The 20676-nt window shown below is 35.5% G+C and overlaps 1 protein-coding gene across 16 annotated transcripts in view; it reads right to left on the bottom strand.

Moving 5' to 3' along the window:
- PPFIA2 (PPFI scaffold protein A2) overlaps window positions 1-20676 on the bottom strand; it is a 475838-nt gene that overhangs the window by 389163 nt on the left and 65999 nt on the right. For 10 of the 16 annotated variants that reach the window (XM_077845638.1, XM_077845645.1, XM_077845642.1 and 7 more), the window contains one exon: window positions 2747-2800. The exons of the other annotated variants lie outside the window; for them this stretch is intronic. In XM_077845638.1, coding sequence (XP_077701764.1) covers window positions 2747-2800 — 54 coding nt within the window. The remainder of the gene's footprint in view (window positions 1-2746; window positions 2801-20676) is intronic. 16 annotated transcript variants of the gene reach the window in all.

Raw genomic sequence — 20676 nt, forward strand, 5'->3', positions numbered from 1 at the left:
ATGACAGAAGGGTTTTTTCTTAAGATAACTGTGCTTTAGAAAAATCTGTAAATTCTATTTACTGAACCAATTAATTTTCAGTTTCTGAAGATAAAAATCCTTCTTGAAATCCTTTTCAGAGGAAGAAAGACATCATAAAACCTGAATTGCCCCTGAAAAATCATAAATGAATGATTCTCCCATTCATTATCAGTACATTATTAGTACATCATTGAGACTACTTGAGTTTTCAAAAAAAAAGTTAACTAACATTTATTGTTAAAAATATTAATGTAAGCTATATTCTTGGAGATCCTCAAATTTATTCTTACCAGGCATGCAAATTTACTTATAATGAATTTGCAAATGTACACGTTTTGTACATATATACTACTTAAAATAATACAAACTTCACTTCCTTTTCATGCTTCAGAAATAATATGTACCCACAGAAAATAATCCATTATTTAAATATGCCATTTATATTACTGAGATTTCTGTTAAACTGGTCAAGAAATTATTTCACAGCTATGCACCATTGTGGTGGCATTGTGAGGTGCCATTCCTTCAGCACTTTATATATTCTGTATAATGAGAGGAAAAATATAGGACCCTAAATTTCTTACCAATAAAAATTTCATCATAGGATGGTTTTAATAATATATTACAAATACTTATACAAAAAACATAACTGTAGAAATGGACAATAGTATTTAGATGATCTATCATATAGATATTTTTTAAATAAAGGAAAATTATTCAAATGGATTTAGGTTATAATTAATGTAATCGCACTTTCAGTTTTCTAGGTTGGGGGAAATCAATAGCTTCATTCAAAGTCTTATTCTTAAAAAAATAAAAGTTTTATTCTTGAATGTCTGAAGTAACACTAGATCCTACTACCATTTCACCTCTACTTAGACGGCTTTATATAAGTTTTATACTGGACTAAAAAATGATTTTATTACATAGCTTTTCAAGTAATACGTTTTAGATATCTCTTTAACAATGGGCAGTGCTAAATTTATGTGTACTGTTAACCCCCTAATTAGATTGCCTAAGGTCACATATCCTGAAATTTGCATGATGTTTCTCACTCTGCAAAAAGGTAAAAAATAAGCACAGTCTGAATTTCAGAAATGTAGGCAATAGTATAAAAATATCCAACATCATGGTAGGACATGGCCAAGAAAGAATCTTTATTTCACAATATTATAAACTACACACACACACACACACACACACACACACACTTCACTTTTACCTATTGGGAATAAAGTTGATGAAGCTTGCCTTCTGTACACCAACTTTCCTTTCTGTGATCTTTTTTCCTTTCAAGAAGTTTCTTCAACAACTAGATTTTATACCCATTTAATCTTTCATATTTGGAAAATGTTTTCTTGAAAGGATATGATTAACTTATTTTAATACATAAATAATGAATAAGATTTTATCACCCCTTGTGGAAGAAAGGTATTTAATTTTTTATTTGAACCAGGGACAAATCCTTTTAAAACCAATTGATCTCTAATTGTGGAATTCTTTTAGGAATCTGTGGACACGTGAAGGTGGAATTTTGAAGGAAATGGATTTACTCTTCTAATAAAAGTTGAATGCTATGCACAAACACCATCCCAGGCAGGTGAGTGAAATTACATCACATAAGCAGTCACCTACAGTACTTAAATAGAGGGCTGGCCATAAATCTTGTCACAATATACTGGCTGGTTGACTTAACATTTCATCTTGCTTTATGCTGTAACGTAATAGGTTCAGGGTCTAAATATAAGCAGCTATCTGAAGACAATACCTTTTTTTCCCTACATAAATTCAGAGAATGAAAATAAAAGGAAGGCAAAAGACTAAATATATGCTGTTTAGCCTATTTTAGAAGCAACTTGATGATTAGACAACATCATGAGACACAGGAAGGAGACAGGAGAGAAAGAGATCCCATTGAAAGTTATCTTTTTAACATCTCACTGGTGTTTTAATGTGATTATGAACTTCACCTAGTTACCCAGCTAAAATTGACAACATTGGGTTCTGTGTGTTCACCATTAAACCTCACTCACAGTGCTAAGTGAAAAGCAAACAGTGATACAAATTTATGCATTGACTCTCTGTTGAAATAGATTAAATCTTACTACTTTAGATATACACCATGAACTCATGTTTATATTTCAATGTTATCTTAATATTTTCTGAAAGCAGATAATCACAGAGAGAACTAAGATGTTCCAATACTAGACTATCAATCTCTTTTTATTGCTTAAAAATAACAAACCTTTAAAATTTTAGAATACTTTCTCTTATTTTCCAGAAGATCCCTGGATAAAGTAGAAAAGAATAGTAATATCAAGAATAAACACTGTTGATAAAATGGGCCAATAAAATCATTTTTCTCAGTAACTAGAAAATATATTGCAACCCAAATCACACATTCATATGTAAAATGCTAAACCCTCAAGTTCCAAAAGTTATGGTGTAGCCCATAGGACATAGAGTATTTACATATTCTAATGAAGATTTTATTCTTATTCTTAGAGTCAATACATGGAGACAAATTTTGTACGAGGTATTAAAACTTTTTAAAACACCAAACAACACCTCAAATCAAGTTTATACTTTTGTATTAATTACTGCAATATCTATTTATTTCAAAAAGATATCTATATGACAAACTATATAAGTAAGTGTCTCTAATGATCTGGTGTATACATCATTCAATTAGTCAATAGTTAAATTAATGAAGAATCTAACTTACCGGCGGATCAGCCCCCTTAGAACCAGTCAGCCCTCCTGTTAGGGATTCGATATCCTGAAAAGGGGAGAGGTGTTGATTGTAAAATGCCACTCAACAGCATGGAGAATTTCCCAGTCCCATAGTGTCATAATTTCTTTAGCTACAAAGTTAGGGCACACAGCTACATTTGTTATGTTTTGTTTTGTTTTCTGACAACCTTACACACTGCAACACTATCTAAATACCTTGTATCTAAAAATCTAGATATTTTCCCTAATCCTGCCAATCTGTAAAAAGAAAAAAAATGTAAACAGACTAATGATTCTTGAAATATGCAAAAAAAAAAAATGGCTCTAGATAGGAAAGCAGATGTTTTGTTCTCCAAGAAGTTGAAGTGAGGACACAACAGAAGAAAAAAAATTTTTTTAAATTGCAATTTAACATATTATTTGCGAAACTATAAATCCCACAGAAAATGTTTACTCTACAAAAATTTGAATTATCTATAGTCCACTCTATTACTATACATGAAAGATAAAACTATAAACAAATGTGGATAGACAAGGTACTCTTTTACAAGGATTGATTTCTAATCTTGAATCAGTACCTACAGAAGATCATGCCTGAGTATGAAATTGTGAAAGGTATCAGAGATGGAGAAATGGGTGGTGAGTGACAGATTAGAGAGCACATGCCCAACTTACAGGTACACATACAGCTTGACAAAAGCTGTCTGCTCAAAGGCTGCTGGAGGAGTTTGGGGGCTACGCTGAAGAGTTATACTAACTGATATGAAGTTTCTTTCTTGTGACTCTAGTCACTTATTTGTTTGCATCTTTTTGAAAGGATAGGGATGAGGAATCTGGGAAATACAACTGAAGTAAGAAATCAGAGATGAAAGATATCCCAGTCAAGATTGAAGGAAGAGAAAATTAAATGCCTGTGATCAAAGAAACAGCCAATACCTTTCTAACATCAAGATCTATGCTACAAATTCATTTGGGACGATTAAGTTTCATTGTTTCCCTGGTATCTCAAAAGTGGGGAATCTTAACAAAAAACACAGGGCTGAAATGAGCATGTGAAGGCAACATTAGAGGGAGGACAGTAGAGAAGGAAGGAATGATGTGATGAAAGTTTCCATGGGAAGAAGCTGACTTTGAACAAGTACTCAATGGGTGATGAATTTCTATATGCATATTTTACCAAGGACCATAAATGATAAGGCAACCACAAGGAATGCTTGCCAAGAAAATTGTTAAGTTGTCTTCACTGGCACATATCATACATAACAATTTCCCCTATTCAGCATCCCTTTGAGGAACTTCTTCCTCTCCCTCATTCTGTCTCCAGAGGAGGCTTATAAAAATTGCTTCAAATGAGACAGAAGTCTTATGGAAAATTAAGGTAATACGGATTTGAAAAGATAGAATGGTAGAGTCCAAGTCCTTGATTCTATCATCTGAACAACATCTGAAATCGACCTTCTCCCCACCTGCAACTAACTTTAAGATACATTTTTGTTCTCAAAAACAGAAATATTCTAATTAATATGACTGCATTGTTAAGTTTATTTGTAAAAGGCTCTGCTTCTCCATCTTGTTGAGATTCTTTATTTTAGCACTATTCACACCATCAACAATAAAATCACCTAAATTGTTGATCTAACATGTTCTTTAGCATTCCTATTAAATCATCTAAGCAAGCTTATGTCCTTATATAATAAAAATAAAGCATGAAACATTTATAAACTGACAAACTTTTTTTAATCCAAAGATAAAGTATAATTTTTAAACCTGTTTTAGAATTTCATGGAATGAACTGACAAAATTAGGTAGTAAAGTGGCTTAAAATACTAGATCAACAGAAAATATAGTCATTGCACTGTTTGAAAATACACCCGTTATAATCATGACAAAAAACAAATTTCTATTTACATGAAGTGATTTCCAAGTACATTTAAATTGAAAGGAAATGATATTAAACACATTTTGAGTTAATACTTGCTTTTCTAAATAGAAAGACATATAAAATACATTAGAGAAACAATTCTGATGTCATTATCAGAGAGATAACTGATAAGTTGATTCAGATTAAAAGCACATTAGCCATTTTTTAAATGCATTGTCGTATTTTTAAAAGTTGTATCATGAAGATTTCTTACTATCATAGATACGAAGATTTCTTGCTAATTTAGATAAATTGAACCAATTCTCAAATTCTTAAAATTTTAAGCCTTTCATGAGTTATCATCTTGAGAAAAATAAAACAAGCAGAATTTAGAAGATGAATGCAAAAGGCATTGATATTCATGATTTTTAAATGTTGAATTACAGTAAACTAGCAACTACAGCTCTAAACAGAATACAGATATACTTTTTTTAAGATTTTTATTTATTTATTCATGAGAGACAGAGAGAGAGAGAGAGAGAGGCAGGGACACAGGCAGAGGGAGAAGCAGACTCCATGCAGGAAGCCCAACGTGGGACTCGATCCCGGGTCTCCAGGATCATGCCCTGGGCCGAAGGTGGCGCTAAACTGCTGAGCCACCCAGGCTGCCCCAGATTTACATTCTTATCTTGATTATTAATTTAAATGAAAAATGATTTTTGAGCTTATGTGCTATTTTAAGTTGAAAAAAAGTGTCCTACTTGGACACATGCCCAAATTAAACATGGCTTATCTATCACTTGATGCAAAAATAAACTTTTCAGGTATGACTAATGAGCATAAATGTGCATGAATGCATTTATGTTGTAAAATTTATAGGTGAAATAAATAAATCTTTTGAGGAACACTGAACATTAAAAGTCAGTCGATTTTTTGATAGAGTATGTTGTCTGCAAAATATAACTGAAATCCTTAACAAATCCATCTATCTTGTTATTGAGATATCTTTTCATGTAGATAACAAAATATACCAAAATGCAAAAACATTGATTTCCTAGAGAGTTTTTTAGCTTACTATTACAATACCGTTTGACTAAGACATTTAAAACAGATTATTTATTATTTATTTATTTATTTATTTATTTATTTATTTATTTATTTATTTTAATCATTCATGAGAGACACAGAGAGAGAGGCAGAGACATAGGCAGAGGGAGGAGAAGCAGGCCCGGGAGCCCGATGCGGACCCGATCCTGGGACCAGATCCCAGGACCCCAGGACCACACCCGGAGGCAAAGACAGACTCTCAACCACTAACCCACCCTGGCATCCCCAGCCTAACTCTTGATGGAATGTTCCATCTGCCTCTTGAGAACAGAACAAGACAGGCAGTCTTAGAAAGAGCTTCCATATAGCTGCTTCTCACTTACCTCTCTGGTGCACCAATGAGGCATGGAACTTTCCACCTTACTCTTTCCCACCATAGATCCATCTGCAGGCAGTAAAACTGCTTAGGTGCACTGAGGAGGAATTGGCTTCTTCCCAGTTGCCTCCCCCTTCTTTTGTCTGTCATCTGGTCCATCCAACTTAATGGTGTCTGTGGGACTTAGGGACCTGGCCGGGACTAGAGTGAGGCAACTGGTGATACATCTAGGGTATACAATATAAGGAGGCGTTCATTCTGAGGGTCATACAAGTGCTGACCCTGCATGGGCTGGATCCTGACAATGAGTGCCCCCTTAAATTTTGTCCCTTAGACACCATATTTTTAGAGCCCTATCAGAACAGGATTGGCATTTGTACGATCCTAGGAATGAGTGACTTCAAACTGTGTGCCCTAAGCACCCTGCTGGTCTCTCCTAGTCCTAACCTACCTAGGAACATGGAAGGCTGACACAATGGTGATTTTATTTATGCTGTGTATGTAATACATTCTTTAAATCCATCTGACTCATTTCCCAGTTGAATTTGTAAAAGTATGCCAAGCCAACTTAGTACCTGAGCATTAGAATGTGGGCTTGCTGCTGCTCAGGTACTACTGCTCCTTGCCACTAGCATTACATAGGCTCCATTATATGTGTTGCCATCATCTACACAGAACAAAATTAACTAGGGTCCTTTAAAAAAAAAAAAAAAAGATTTTATCCATTTATTTGAGAGAAAGAGAGTGAGTGAGAGAGCCCGAGCAGGGTGAGAGGCAGGAGAGGGAGAAGCAGACTCCCCATTGAGCAGGGAGCCCAACGCAGGGCCTGATCCCAGGACCCCAGGATCGTGACCTGAGCCAAAGGCCGGTGCTTAACTGACTGAGCCACCCAGGCTCCAGGATTCTTAACTATATTAACAACTTTATTTCTTCAAAAAAAAAAAAAAAATTCAGGTAATGAAAGTTTCACTTGTTCTCCAAGGTGTCAAATACCTAGGTGAGGTTAGCCAGTCCTTGACACAAGCTGTGCAAAGGCAGCCTCTTCTAATGTAGGAAAGCTCTGCTCCTTGGTAAGGCCACGGCTGGCTCATGAATCAGAAGTCTCCAGTCTTGGGACGGTTGAGCTGCAGGTGCAGCGATTAGTGTCAGAGCTCTAAGTAGGGTGAGATTTGAGGGCAGCCAGGACCTTGGGTATTACATTAGGAGAGATTTAAAATAAACTCCACATTTTTGTAGCACTGGTGCTGTTGGTTGACCATCTGTACCCTCTCCCCATGATCCCCTGCTCTAAGAGTTGACACAATTTTTCCCTTGACAGACACTTCCAGGATTGGAGATTAGGGATTAATCATGTGGTTTTCAATGCAAGTCACAAGTTTGAGGTTTAAGTCCTGCTTCCCCCACATGGAAGTGGGGAAGAAAAAGAGGATATTGGCATTGAAGTCTCCCTCGGAGCTATTGCCGTATCCTTATTTTTATACCTAAAGAGTAGGATCATCCAGTTGATGATCAAGGAAAAGATGTTAAAATAGCTTGGATATCAAATACATTAAAAAATGAAGAAAATAAAATTCTAAGTAGTCCATTGAATCTAACATTGCACATGCCATAATACCCAGAACATCCTAAAACCTGATAGTTACATTTAAAGTTAATATCAAGTTTCAAGTTTTACACTTCCAAAAAGTCACTTTATACTATAAAAATACTTAAAATATTACAGTGTTGTTATTAGCTACCGATATTTTAAAATTTAGTTTATACATATTTAAAGTTTGGGAATATTTTAGAAATTCTTTGGGAGAAAGTGATTCAATTTTAATATAGAGTACATTTTAGTATATTAATCTATCAAAAATGGATCAGTATAGTGAAATCAACCAAAAATAGATATCAACCATTTTGACTGGATGATTATATTTAAAATTTGCTCCACAGTATTTAAAAACATTTGAGGGATGCCTGGGTGGCTCAGTGCTTAAGCTCTGCTTTTGGCTCAGGGCGTGATCCTGGAGTTCAGGGATTGAGTCCCACGTCGGGCTCCCTGCATGAAGCCTGTTTCTCCCTCTGCCTGTGTCTCTGCCTCTCTTTCTCTCTCTCTCTCTCTTTGTGTCTCTCATGAATAAATAAATAAAATTTTAAAAAATAAAATAAAAACATTTGATAAGGTATTTTATGTTTGTGGAGTTTATAAAATTCATATATTCAAAATACTAATATTAAGCATTTCTCTCCCATCCTTTTACAGTATGGGTCAAATTCCTCAAATTGTCTCTCATCTCCTACTCTCTCTTTTGCAGAGAGAGAGCTCACATGCAGCTTTTGTCCCCACTGTGTCACTACAATCTTCTTATCAAAGTTGCCAATGATACCCAATTGGCTGAATCAATTGTCAATGTTCCATCATCATTGTCCTTGATCTCTAAGACACATTTGACAAAGTTGACCACTCCATCTTCCTTCCAATACTTTTTCTTATGGTTCCCATTTAGTTTCACCTTCTATATCATTTTATTTGGTACCATGGCTTTAAATATCACATATGCTGATGAATTCTGAAATTTAATCTTCAAGTTCAATTTCTCCTCTGAGCTCCACACTGCCCACTCTGATCTCCACTTGGATGTATTATGGCCATCTAAAATTTCATAATGCGAAATCAAACTTGATTTCCACCTCAATCCCTCCCACAAATTAAGTTCCTGTCCCACTACTCTCCATCTTGACATCACCATTCACCCAGCTTCTCAGGTCTAAATGCATCAGCAAATCTTGCCAATTCTATCTTTAAAATATGGCTTGAATTTGACTATTCCTTACTGCATACATACCTAAAATCCTAATCCCTTAGACCATATCAATGAAATCTCTCCCTTGGACTAAAAAAAAATAGCCCATGTCCCTCCATCTGTCATTGTCTCCCCTTCCCCCAAATCTTCTCTACATAGCAGATGGAACTATAGATTCTTGCCCAGATCCAAGCCACCTGGTGCTTTAATCTTAAAATAAAACACAAACTTATTATCATGTCTTGCAATGCCTTCTAGTGATCTGGCTTTGGTCATCCCTCTGATATCATCCTTTTTCCATCATCCCACTCTCTCACGCCACTCAGGCAAGTTGATCCCATTGCTGTTACAGAACCAGTTCAAATATGATTCCTATTGCAGGGTCCGCTTTGCATATGTTTTTCATGCTGCTTAGAATGCTCAATCCCTAGATATCCTCACTTCCTCAGTTTCCTAAGATACTTCTTAGTTTAAGTATCAAAATCTCAGACATACTTCCCCTGTCTCAATCAGTGAAAAGTTCCACCGAGAAACAAATGGCAAACTCAAACACATAAAAGAGTAGTTAATAAAAGGATACTTTATAGAGGTATGGATGGTTCAGGGGATCCAGAGGAAATGGTGAAGCCCTGGGACTAGTAACAGCTGGAAGTCTTAACCAACCCTAAATCCAAAGAAGTAAGATAAAAGAACAATGCTGCCAAGAGTCAAAGGATGAACACCTCCCATCAACCTCTAGAACAGCTTGCCACACAGTAGGAACTCAATAAATACTTTCTGAATGGATGAATGACTCAATAAAGCACATAATATCATTTCTATACATAAAAGCTGAGGCTCAGAGTACATAAACAATGAAGAAGTTCTCATTTTTTATATGACTATATCACTTTGAAAGGAGGCTCAAGGTAATAGTGTTTGCACAACCCATCTTTACAGAATGCCTGAATGAACAAATTAATGAATGATTTGCCCAAGATCAAACAGCTGGTAAATTCTGGAAAGAAGCTTTGAATCCCAAGTGTTATAACCCCAAGCACCACGTACATTTTTTTCCATTATCCATCACTGATGAGATGTCCTCCTAAAGGAGAAGGCACTCAATTCTGTATTATCCTATCTTAGAGCAATAAATTTCTATATTCTCAGGGTTTCTAGTTCATAAGAAGGAAAATATACAAAATGACTTAATAGGCAATAAACAATACATTAAATTTATCTTCTGGTTAAATACTGTCAATACTTCAAATTAAAGACCTGATGCCTTAATCATTATACAGTGAATGCCTGAAAACTTTATCTATCCTATGTGCTTAGCAATAATAAATAGTTCAAATACAATGAACTACGAGTCAATAATGTTTTTATGTAGCATCTCATAATGTGTGGGTTCACAGCACTGGGAACGAGAAGAAGAAATTTCCTCAAAAAATCATTCAGTTTTTCACACAATGCTTAATAGAAAGAATCTTCCATCACAGAACAGCATCTCCTTGAGGCAAGCATCCAAATAATAAAGCTGAGTTTGTTAATGAGGTATCTTTCTCCTCTACCAGACTTAAGCTGTTAGTGTTTCCTTGGCAACTTTACAAGGTATATTTCCTGGGAGGCAGAGAAGAAGCAGGGAACACACACAACCAATTTTATAAATCTTTCCTATGGAAGCCAGAAAGAGTCCTATTTAGTCATTCTTTAAATTTTTTTTCAAATGGAAAATATCTACACTTTTACTTTGAGCACAGTCCAGTCCAAATCTGAATTTTCCGTGAGCCACACAATTAATTCTTTCATGAAACAATAACTGACTTTAGGCACTGTGCTGAACATGAAGAGCATGATGATGAATAAGTCAAGGTCACAGCTTTCAAAGAGTCCAGAGTATAGTATGAAGTCAGAATGACAAAGACAATTTAGTCAGTATATGTATACTGTGCACATAATAAGCACAAGGCATCATACAGAATCAGGTGAATGGAATCCACAGGCTATGACATGCTCTCTGATGTCAAGAATCTTTTCAGTCTAAGAATATGTCAATCTAAGGGTAAAAGGAGACCTTTCAATCTAGCAACATGAGGAAGAATTCTGAGAAACAAGGTGTTAAAATTATACTTTATAGGTATTGTAGGAATAGATTTTACAGGGTTACAATAAGTTTGAGTATTTAATGTTGCCAGATTTGTTTTTTGGTTTTGAATGCATGCTGGGTTAAGTGTGTCCCGAGGCCTGGGCTGGGTAAAAATATAATTAACACTAATTTAAGCATTAAGTATATCAGACACAGTATAAAGAGCCTTATTGCCTTAAACAGCATCCTAACTCTTTTAGCTGTTGTTTCCATTATTTTTAAGATGGAAGAGAGTCTTTTGTAGTTTATACGATTGAACAAAGTCATACACCTAATAAGTGTTCAAATCTAGAAAAGCTGACTCCAAAGGCAATCATTTCTCCTAATTATGTACTCTTAAATAAGTGGAGGTGTGGGAAAAAATGGGGACAACTTCTTGGCATGACACAGGGTGACTTGGGAGAAAACATATTTTATTCAACATTTGTTGAAAGAATGAATGGCATTGTAAGCAGAGTTTTCCTGAGTGAAGTGGACTGTTTCTTATGGGAAAAAGAATACCCTTGTTTGCCCTACAAATATGAAAGTGAATGTCATTGAACTTAGCAAAAAAAGTAAAATTCCAAAGACTTTTGCCATATATTTTTAATTTCAAAATACTATCCTCAAACTCACACCTAAACAGGAATTATACTATGTTTCAAAGACACAGCTGTGCCAGTGTTGCATGGAACAGGGCTTTCTGAAGAAGGTATCAGAGAGATTTAAGGGTCCGCCTTTTCCATGAAGTGCCTTCTTTGAAACGCTTTCCTTTATGAATTTTTTGTGTGTGTTGCTTCTTCCTTGTCTATTCCCTTCCATATGGCTGAGGTGATAAAGTCAACCTCTTGCTGAATTCTGACTCAGTCTCTTTTGGCCCCTCTTTGCCAACTTTTACACATTAATGTATCCTTGTTATCTCAAACTCAGTATGTCCAAATCAGACATCATCATCTCCTCTCCTGCTCTCCCATGACTATAGCCAGCTGCCTCCCATCCAGTTTTTTCCTCCTATGCTTATCTTGTTGGTACTTCCAATAAACAGTCCGGTGCCCAATCTGGATTTCTGGAGGTCAGTAAAGTCCTCCTTCACCCTGGTAACCATATACCAAGCCAGTTAATTTTTCCTTATAATCTATCTGTTCAGTTCAACCTATTACCTACCTTTAATAACTACTGCATTCAATACCTTAGTTCAAAATCTCATTTTAGGGGATCCCTGGGTGACTCAGTAGTTTAGCGCCTGCCTTTGGTTCAGGGCGTGATCCTGGAGTCCTGGGATCGAGTCCCGTGTCGGGCTCCCGGCATGGATCCTGCTTGTCCCTCTGCCTGTGTCTCTGCCTTTCTCTCTCTACGTCTCTCATGAATAAATAAATAAAAATCTTAAAAAAAAATCTCATTTTACCCAACCCCACCCCCGCCACTCATGCTGGCTTTTTCCAAAACAGTGTTTTTTTCAGCTTTTTCTACTCTCACACTTCTTATATAATCTTGTCTCCTGAAAAGTGTTTCTCAAAGAGTGGTCTGGGGACCAACAGCATCAGAGTATCACCTGGGAACTTAAAAATGCATTTTCTCAGGGCTCCTGGATGGCTAAGTCAGTTAAATGTCTGACTCTTGATTTTGGCTCATGTCATAATCTCAGGGTCATGAGATTGAACCCTGCCTCGGGCTCTATGTCCAGCATGCCAAGATTCTCTCTCTCCCTCTCCCCCACCCCCACACGGGTAGGTTCCTCTCTACAAAAGAGAGAGAGAGAGAGAGAGAAATGCATTTTCTTACACTTTACTGCAGTTTTGCCAAATCAGAAACTCTGTTTAACAAGCCCCCCAAGTGAGTCTGATGCAAACTAAAGTTTGGGAAACACTACTCTAGAATGATGTGTTTCAAATGCAGATGTGTATAGGTTATTCCCATACTCAAATTCTTAATAAAATCTCTTCTTAGGAAAAAATATATTAAATGTATTTATGCATGAGGTCTTTCATTATATCATTCTGGACTACTTCTTTTTTTCATTTTACCTTTCAACACTTCCTCAAAAGAACTCTTATACTCTTGTCATAATGAACCTCATACTTCCTTTTTTGGGTCAAGTATTTCTTGCTTCTGCACCACAGATCCTTCTGCCTAGAAAGCCATCTTCCCCCTGGATAAATTTTACCCTTTGGGGTCCACCACAGACATCACCTCCTCTCAGAAGACTTTACTGAGTCCTTCAAGCTACACTATTGGTTCAGCTGTTATTCCCAGCATCTTGCACTCTATCTCAACTTTACTATATCATTTTATAATTGTCACTTTACTCATGTGAAAAATAAATGAAGGTTAAGTCAGCTCAGTACTGTACTTATTATTATCTCCGCATCCTCAGAAGCTACCACAAAGAAAACCAATAAATGTTGAAGGAAGCAGATAAATTTATGTTGAATTTAGCTTCCTATGAACTCCTCCTGTAAAGAGAGGATGAGCTGATTTTCCTGAGTGTGCTTGGAACCACTTTGAAATGTGCATTATCCTATACTAACAGATTTTCATTTTCATTATCTATTGGTTTCACTAGTGTAAAGCAACCATTGAGAAGCTGATTATCTTTGAGTTTACTAAAGAAATGGAACTTCTGGATGGCACGACTGATGATCGGATATTTTTGTTAACACAAGAGAGATACTATTCCAGACCTTGCTTGAGAGATGGTCAACAGCCCTTCAATTCTACCTCAAGTCTGCAAAATCCAACACACGTGGCAGAAATGCCTTAGTGATCAAGAGAACAGGCTTAAGCCTATGTTCACTGCTTACCAGCTGTGTGAACTTGGGCAAATTGCCTGATCTTTCTCATGTAAAATAATTCAATCTATGTCCTAGTACCTATTTTAGGAGGATTTTGGAAAACTAGTTATGATAGTTCATGGAAAGTTACTTATTGATAATAATACTAGTTACTACTATACATGAAATAATGCATTCACACAGATTAGATTATAAATGACTAAAATAAAAATAGGCTATTGATACAGACTACATAATGATATATGTTGAAACATGGATTAGAATACACGTGGATAAGACCCAGATATAGATTAATTGTAGATATAAATCTCCATTAAATTTCTAGAATGTATTCCCTGAAATGCAAAAGATCCTAAATTCTATATTTTACCTCTTCAATCCACCCTATAATTTTCCATGCATTTTTACAGTTTGGGTTATTAGAAATTTTTCACATTATTTTTAAATATATAATTTTTATTCTTCCTACTAAAATTTGAGCAATCTTTTTGCTAGAGAATTATTTACTGCATAACATCGATACCATGAACCTATGCACATTTTATTCCTCTTTCAGGGTGTGCTATCCGACGCATATTTATGCACCATGGTGGGCAGCTTTTAGCCTGTTCAAAATGTGCTATTATAACTGAGAGAAAAGATCCAACAGTTAAAAGAGGATATCAACGTTATATGCCAAGTACTCATAATTTATGGGAGATTTATCAATCAGCCAATGTTGGTTAAGAGTCAGACACTCAACTACTGTGATCTTAGTTAACAATTAAACCTCCACTCATACTTACTCTTCCCCTATCTGACACAAAACATAAGTAAATAGCTAGGGAAAAAAATACAGTATCTTACCCTTTTTAAGTATCAGGTTTAATTTTTAACTCCATAAATAATAGCTTAAAACATTTATGGAGTCAAAAAATAACTGGAGATTATCCTATCTGAGGTGATTTTTTAGAGGAAAAAATAAAATACATCTGTCCTTCCAACTAATATTATCTGCAATTCTGTTGACTACACTAAAGTACCTTAAGGCCATTTATCATTTTGATTTATAAATAACCATAAGAAAGAATTGCTTATAAACTGAAAACAAAACCAGAGCAAATAATTTATTAAAAATATATGTATATTAAATGGATATTCCTAATAAATATTTATCTAACTATATCTCTCTGTTACTAGAGTCTAGGCATTAAGTCAATTAGGACTAATAATTTTCAAGGTAATCCTGAGAAACTGACAAGAGAGCAGATAAAATATTTTCAAATTAAGTTTATAGTTTCAGAGAATTATGGCATGGGATTTTCAGCTAAATATTATGTATTTAGTCCCCATACATTAACTTTGGAAATAACAGCCATGGAGGAATCAGATAGATAAGGAAAGATGAGAACTTGAAAAAACAGATAACAGTAGCACTACCTAAAATCAGATATGCAAAATTTTCAGAACAAAGTGTAATCTGATTCTAACGAATATGCAGACAAATTCTCTTTTTACATTGCTACTTACTTTGGGAAAAAATATTCATTCACCAATTTCTAAATCACAAGAAAATTTCAAATTCATTTCCCATTTCTTCTATTTTTGAAGTAATGAATGATGACTAGACTGGTAACCCAAAATAGCAATAGGACATACAACTTCTCTATTTTTCTTCTGGCCAGCTCCATTTCAATTGATGCTACCAAAATTCTGACATGAATCAATGTTTACAATATCAATATCACATTCTTAAAATACTATTAGGTAAAAAGAAATGAAACTGAAATGAGAGCATGAAATGCACTGATGTTATGTTACTAAATTGAGATTATAAAATAATGCAAGAGTCTTCTAATCTGGAGATTTAGAATCAATAACAGAATGCTCTATAGACAGTATATGCTCTATAGACAGACTTGTTTTCTTCTATTCATTTGATCATTCATTCATTCATTCAAAAAAAAAAAAAAAACCCAAAGCCAAGCCTTAAGTTTGTAATATGCTTTGATTTACAATGATTAATTCAGAATATTTTATATTCATATCTTTCTTTTCCTTCATATTTCTGGAACATATTTTTCATTATTAATATTCTTCCAAAATGTAACTGAGAGCGTTCAACTGAGCCACACAGGCAGGTAAGAATTCTACCTTGAGATCAGTGCAGTAACAAAGTATGAATATTTCTCTTGCTTAAAGCTACCCAGACAGAAAACTCAGACAGAAAGCTACCCATTAAAAAAAAAATAAAAAAAAAAAAGAAAGCTACCCATTCAGAAAACTCAGAAAAATGAGACAGTCCTCATTTGCATGACAGTGTTAACCGAAACTGGTGAATTTAAGAACCACATCCCAACTTTGCATGGCTCTGTAGTAACTCAGCTATCACGTAAAGCAAGGACAGAGCTCCCTGGTTCTGACATGTACTGGTTTCAGTACAATCCAATACATGTAGACTAAGGACAGCCTACAGCTACATTTTAATGGTAGATCAGTCTTTATTTCTTTGCCTCCAGCATCCCCAAAACTGGACTGAATCCTGAATGCATCGTACAGTAGCTATATATAACCCAATATTAAAATTGGAAATTTTATCAATTTTAGCTTGGCCCAAAGGCCAAGAACAATGTTATGGTGACAAGTATCCCCACATCCTCAGTCAAGGAGCTATACCAAGTCATGATAAAATACTGTAAAAATAAAAAGTTTCTGCCAAAATTGATGGGCATCTTCTCTTAATAGGGACATAATTGGAGTATATATGGAAAAAATCTTTCTATATATATTTTATTAAAATAAGAACATTTAACATAGGATCTATCCTCCAAAATTCTTAAGTACATAATGCAGTATGATTAACTTATAGGCACGGGTTGTACAAGTCCTTATTTATTTTGCATGACTGAAACTTTATACCTATTGATTAGCAACTCCCCATTTCCCCCTCTCCACAGCCCCTGGAAACCACTACTCTCTGCTTCTATGACTTTATGACAGATACCTCATATAAGTGGAATTATGCAGAATTTGTCCTTCTGTGACTAGCTTATTTCACTAATCATAATATTCTCAAGTTTCATCCATATTGTTGCATTTGGGAGGATTTCCTTATTTTTTAGTTGTGTAACATTCCAGATATATATGGAATATATATATATATGCACATGCATAAACATATGTCATATTTTAGTTTTTCAAAGATTTATTTACTTGAGAGAGAGAGTACACATGTGGTAGGGAGGGGCAGAGGGAAACAGAGTCTCAAGCAGCCTCCCCACTGAGCGGAGAGCCCCTTGCAGCGCTGAATCTCATAACCTGAGATCATGATGTGAGCTGAAACCAAGTCAATGCTTAACCAACTGTGCCACCCAGGTGCCTTTTATGTCATATTTTCTTTATCAATTTATCTATTTAAGATTTTTCTACATCTTGGGATGCCTGGGTGGCTCAGCGGTTGAGCATCTGCCTTTGGCTCAGGGTGGATCCCGGGGTCCTGGGATGGAATCCCACATCCAGATGCCCTGCAAGGAGCTGCTTCTCTCTCTGCCTGTGTTTCTGCCTCTCTCTGTGCATCTCTCATGAATAAATAAATAAAATCTTAAAAAAAAAAATTTCTACATCTCAGCTACTGTGAATTGAACATGGGATCTTCTCAAGATCCTAATTTTAAATCTTATGTATAAATACCCAGAAGTGAGACTCCTGGATCATATGATAGTTCTGTTTTTAATTTTTTGAGGAACTTCTGTACTGTTTTCCATAGTAATTGAACCATGTTGCATTCCTATCACTTGTGTACAAGGGTTTCAATTTTTCCACATCTTTATCAACATTTGTTATCTTCTTCATATATAGAGCATGTCTTTGCTTTTCAGGATGTCCAGCAACTTCAGACATGGGCACCAAAGCTCATCCTTATTTCTTACTTCCTAGCCCCAAAACATATACACACATAACCCCAAAGACCATATTTGGCCTATCCAGGAGAGCATACATCCTGAAAGGTAGTTGACCCAAGAGGACTTCCTAGAAGGGTTAAGCAAACAGGCCTGGGGATGGCTCAGTGGAATTTCAGAGAATAAGAAGTATATTAATTTCTTAATGGTTGTAACAAATTAGTACAATTTAGTGGCTTAAAACACACTTATTCTCTTACAATTCTGGAGGTCAGAAGTCTAAAACTCAAGGTGTTGGCAGGGCTGCGTTTCTTCTGGAGACTTCAGGAGAGAACTAGTTCCTTGCTTTTTCCAGTGTCTAGAGGCCATCTGCATTCCTTGCCCCCTTTCCAACTTCAAAGAGCATCATTCCAACATCTCCTTTTCTGACTTTCTTGCCTCCCTCTTATAACGCCCTTTATGATTACATTGAACTCATCCAAATATTTCAGAACGTTCTCCCCAACTCAAGATCATAAACATATCAGCAAAGTCCTTTTTACCATATAAGGTAACATATTCACAGGCTTTGGGGAATGAAGATGTGGATATCTTTGGGGGATTGTTATTCACCCTACCTTAAGGTGATATTAAAAATATAGGCCAGAGTAGGCTTGACCTCAATTGTAGGAACTGTTAAGGATATCTCACATTCAAAACAAATAGAACTTTCTTGACCAGCCCAGCCAGGAATGACCTCTTCATCCACTGAACTTCTATTATACCTACTTTCATGTATAAATTGTCATACATACTACCATTTCTTTCCATATAAATTCTAATTCCCTTAGCAGAGATTTATCTACACTTTTTTGTGTTATATAAGCTCTTGATAAATACGTCAATTCAAAAATCCCAAAGCAGTGGAAGGATGCTCAGAGTAGGCAGTTGCCTGTACAGCGGAAACAAGGCCTTCTCACAGCCTCTAACAGGAAGGATTTCCTTTTAGATCCTATTATACGTTATTTTTCTATTCTAAGGCATTGAAATAAGGCATGATTATAAGATAACTCATGATTGGAATTAGTCACGAACACTAAATGAATCATTCCAACATATTCTAACCCATCTTAAGCAGCAGTACAAACCCACTGGGCAGAGGTACATTAAGTTACTCATTCTTCTATTGTTCACATTGCATTTGCTAAATGTGTTGCACACAAAATAAGATTACATCAACAATTACCTATTGATGGATAATGGCTCAAAGCAAATTTTAATCTGTCATGGGGAAGAGACAAATCATTTGAGGCCAGGAGAGAGAATTCTGTAAGGAAGAAAGTGATCACAAAGGGAAAGAGAAGAAAAGATACATTTTCCTTCTTTTACAATATGGCTTAATAGTCTTTGGGAACTGTAATAGGAGGACTCTAAAATGGCTTTCAGTGATTTCATGTTCTGGAATCCATGCCCTGTGTAATCCCCTCCCCTTGAATGGGAGCTAGACCTAGTGAAAATACGGTAGAAGTGATCACTTCTGAGATTAGGTTTTGAAAAAACTGTGACAACCCTCTCTCTTTCTCTCTCAGAACTCTCTAGAGGAAGTTGCCACATTGTGAGCATCCCTATGGGGAGGTCCATGTGACAAGAAACAAACACCTCAGGCCAACAACCAGCTGGGAAGTGAAGCTTGCCAGGTTCCTGTAAGTGAACTTAGGAGCGGTTCCTCTCTTACTGGAGCCTGAAATATCTGCAGGCCGGGCTAATGCTTTGATTCCAGCTTTAGGGAAGACCTGGGGTCAGAGGACCCAGCTACTCTGAACCAAACCCCTACCCACAGACACTGTGAGGTAATAAATGCTGTTGTTTTAAGCCAGTAAGTTTTGAGGTTTACAAAACTGTGTAACTGTTTACACAGTTGAGAGCTAACATAGCAATTAAACTCAAAATTCATACATTTCTAATCTATCACTCAGTTTTGTACATTCACCATGTAAAGGCTCATTCTAAAATAAAAAATATTTCACAGGATTAAGCTTTTTATATCAATAAATTCATAAAAGTTGTTTTTCTTCTTCTATTTTTTATGCATCTGTACAACTCGATTTCTAAAAGCAAAGCAATATTCAGGAGAAAAAAAAACATTAAGTGATCAATTGATTGCCTGCATTATTGATAATTAGGAGTATGAATCATAAAGAAGTATGCATAACTCACAATATGCCTTCTTCCCTACACATTTCCATTATCTTGGCCACTTCTGAATACTTAAGGATCCTTAAATTTCTAAGAAAAGCATTTTTTGTGTTGATTACTACAAGGTTGAATTTTGATACCTCAAAGCTTTATAACTATCAGTTATGATATGAAATCTTATAAAGAAAAAGCTGTATCTTTTCAATTATGTATGAATGACTTAGTCAAATTGATATAGCAGAATGTTTTAAAAGCACTGTGATTTTTAGCTACTGAATATACCATCATAGCAGATGACTCATACTTTATTTTTAACCTGAGATATTTTACAACAGAGATTAAAAATACTCCTCATTCAATGTCTGACCACATAATAAAAATATGAACATATCCATCCAATTCATTTCTACCTAGAGCTTTAGTAATAAATTAGGCACTTTAAAAACATCCTTTTGAAGAAGCACGATAAAGTATAAAAGACATTAAAATTCCATGTAAAGAATTCTCCTTTATGTGAGCATTTAGAAATGATCCAGCCTCACTCGCGTGCACACACACACACCAGCTAAAACATTTTTAAAAATGTTTTCCTAAAAAAACCTTATCTTTCTGCTCAAATGATCACCATACACGTCAATTGATTTCTGCTTCTTCTAAATGGTTTTGCATTTTATATTCCCAACTCTAGTTTCCTTAGGCAACTCCTTGACCTCATTCCTAATTCCCAGGGTTGTTATATAATTGCCTGAACAAGCAGGATCCCCCAAAATGAGAGACAAATTTATCCAGAATTTTGCAATCAGAAAATAGACTGAGAAGCTCATTTAATTTCAACATATTGTGGTTCTGTGTCATGTGGTTGGGTGTTAGTGTTAACATGTAGGGCTGGATAATGTA

The sequence above is a fragment of the Canis aureus genome, chromosome 13 (genome assembly GCF_053574225.1).
Source record: "Canis aureus isolate CA01 chromosome 13, VMU_Caureus_v.1.0, whole genome shotgun sequence".
NCBI classification, from domain to species: domain Eukaryota; kingdom Metazoa; phylum Chordata; class Mammalia; order Carnivora; family Canidae; genus Canis; species Canis aureus.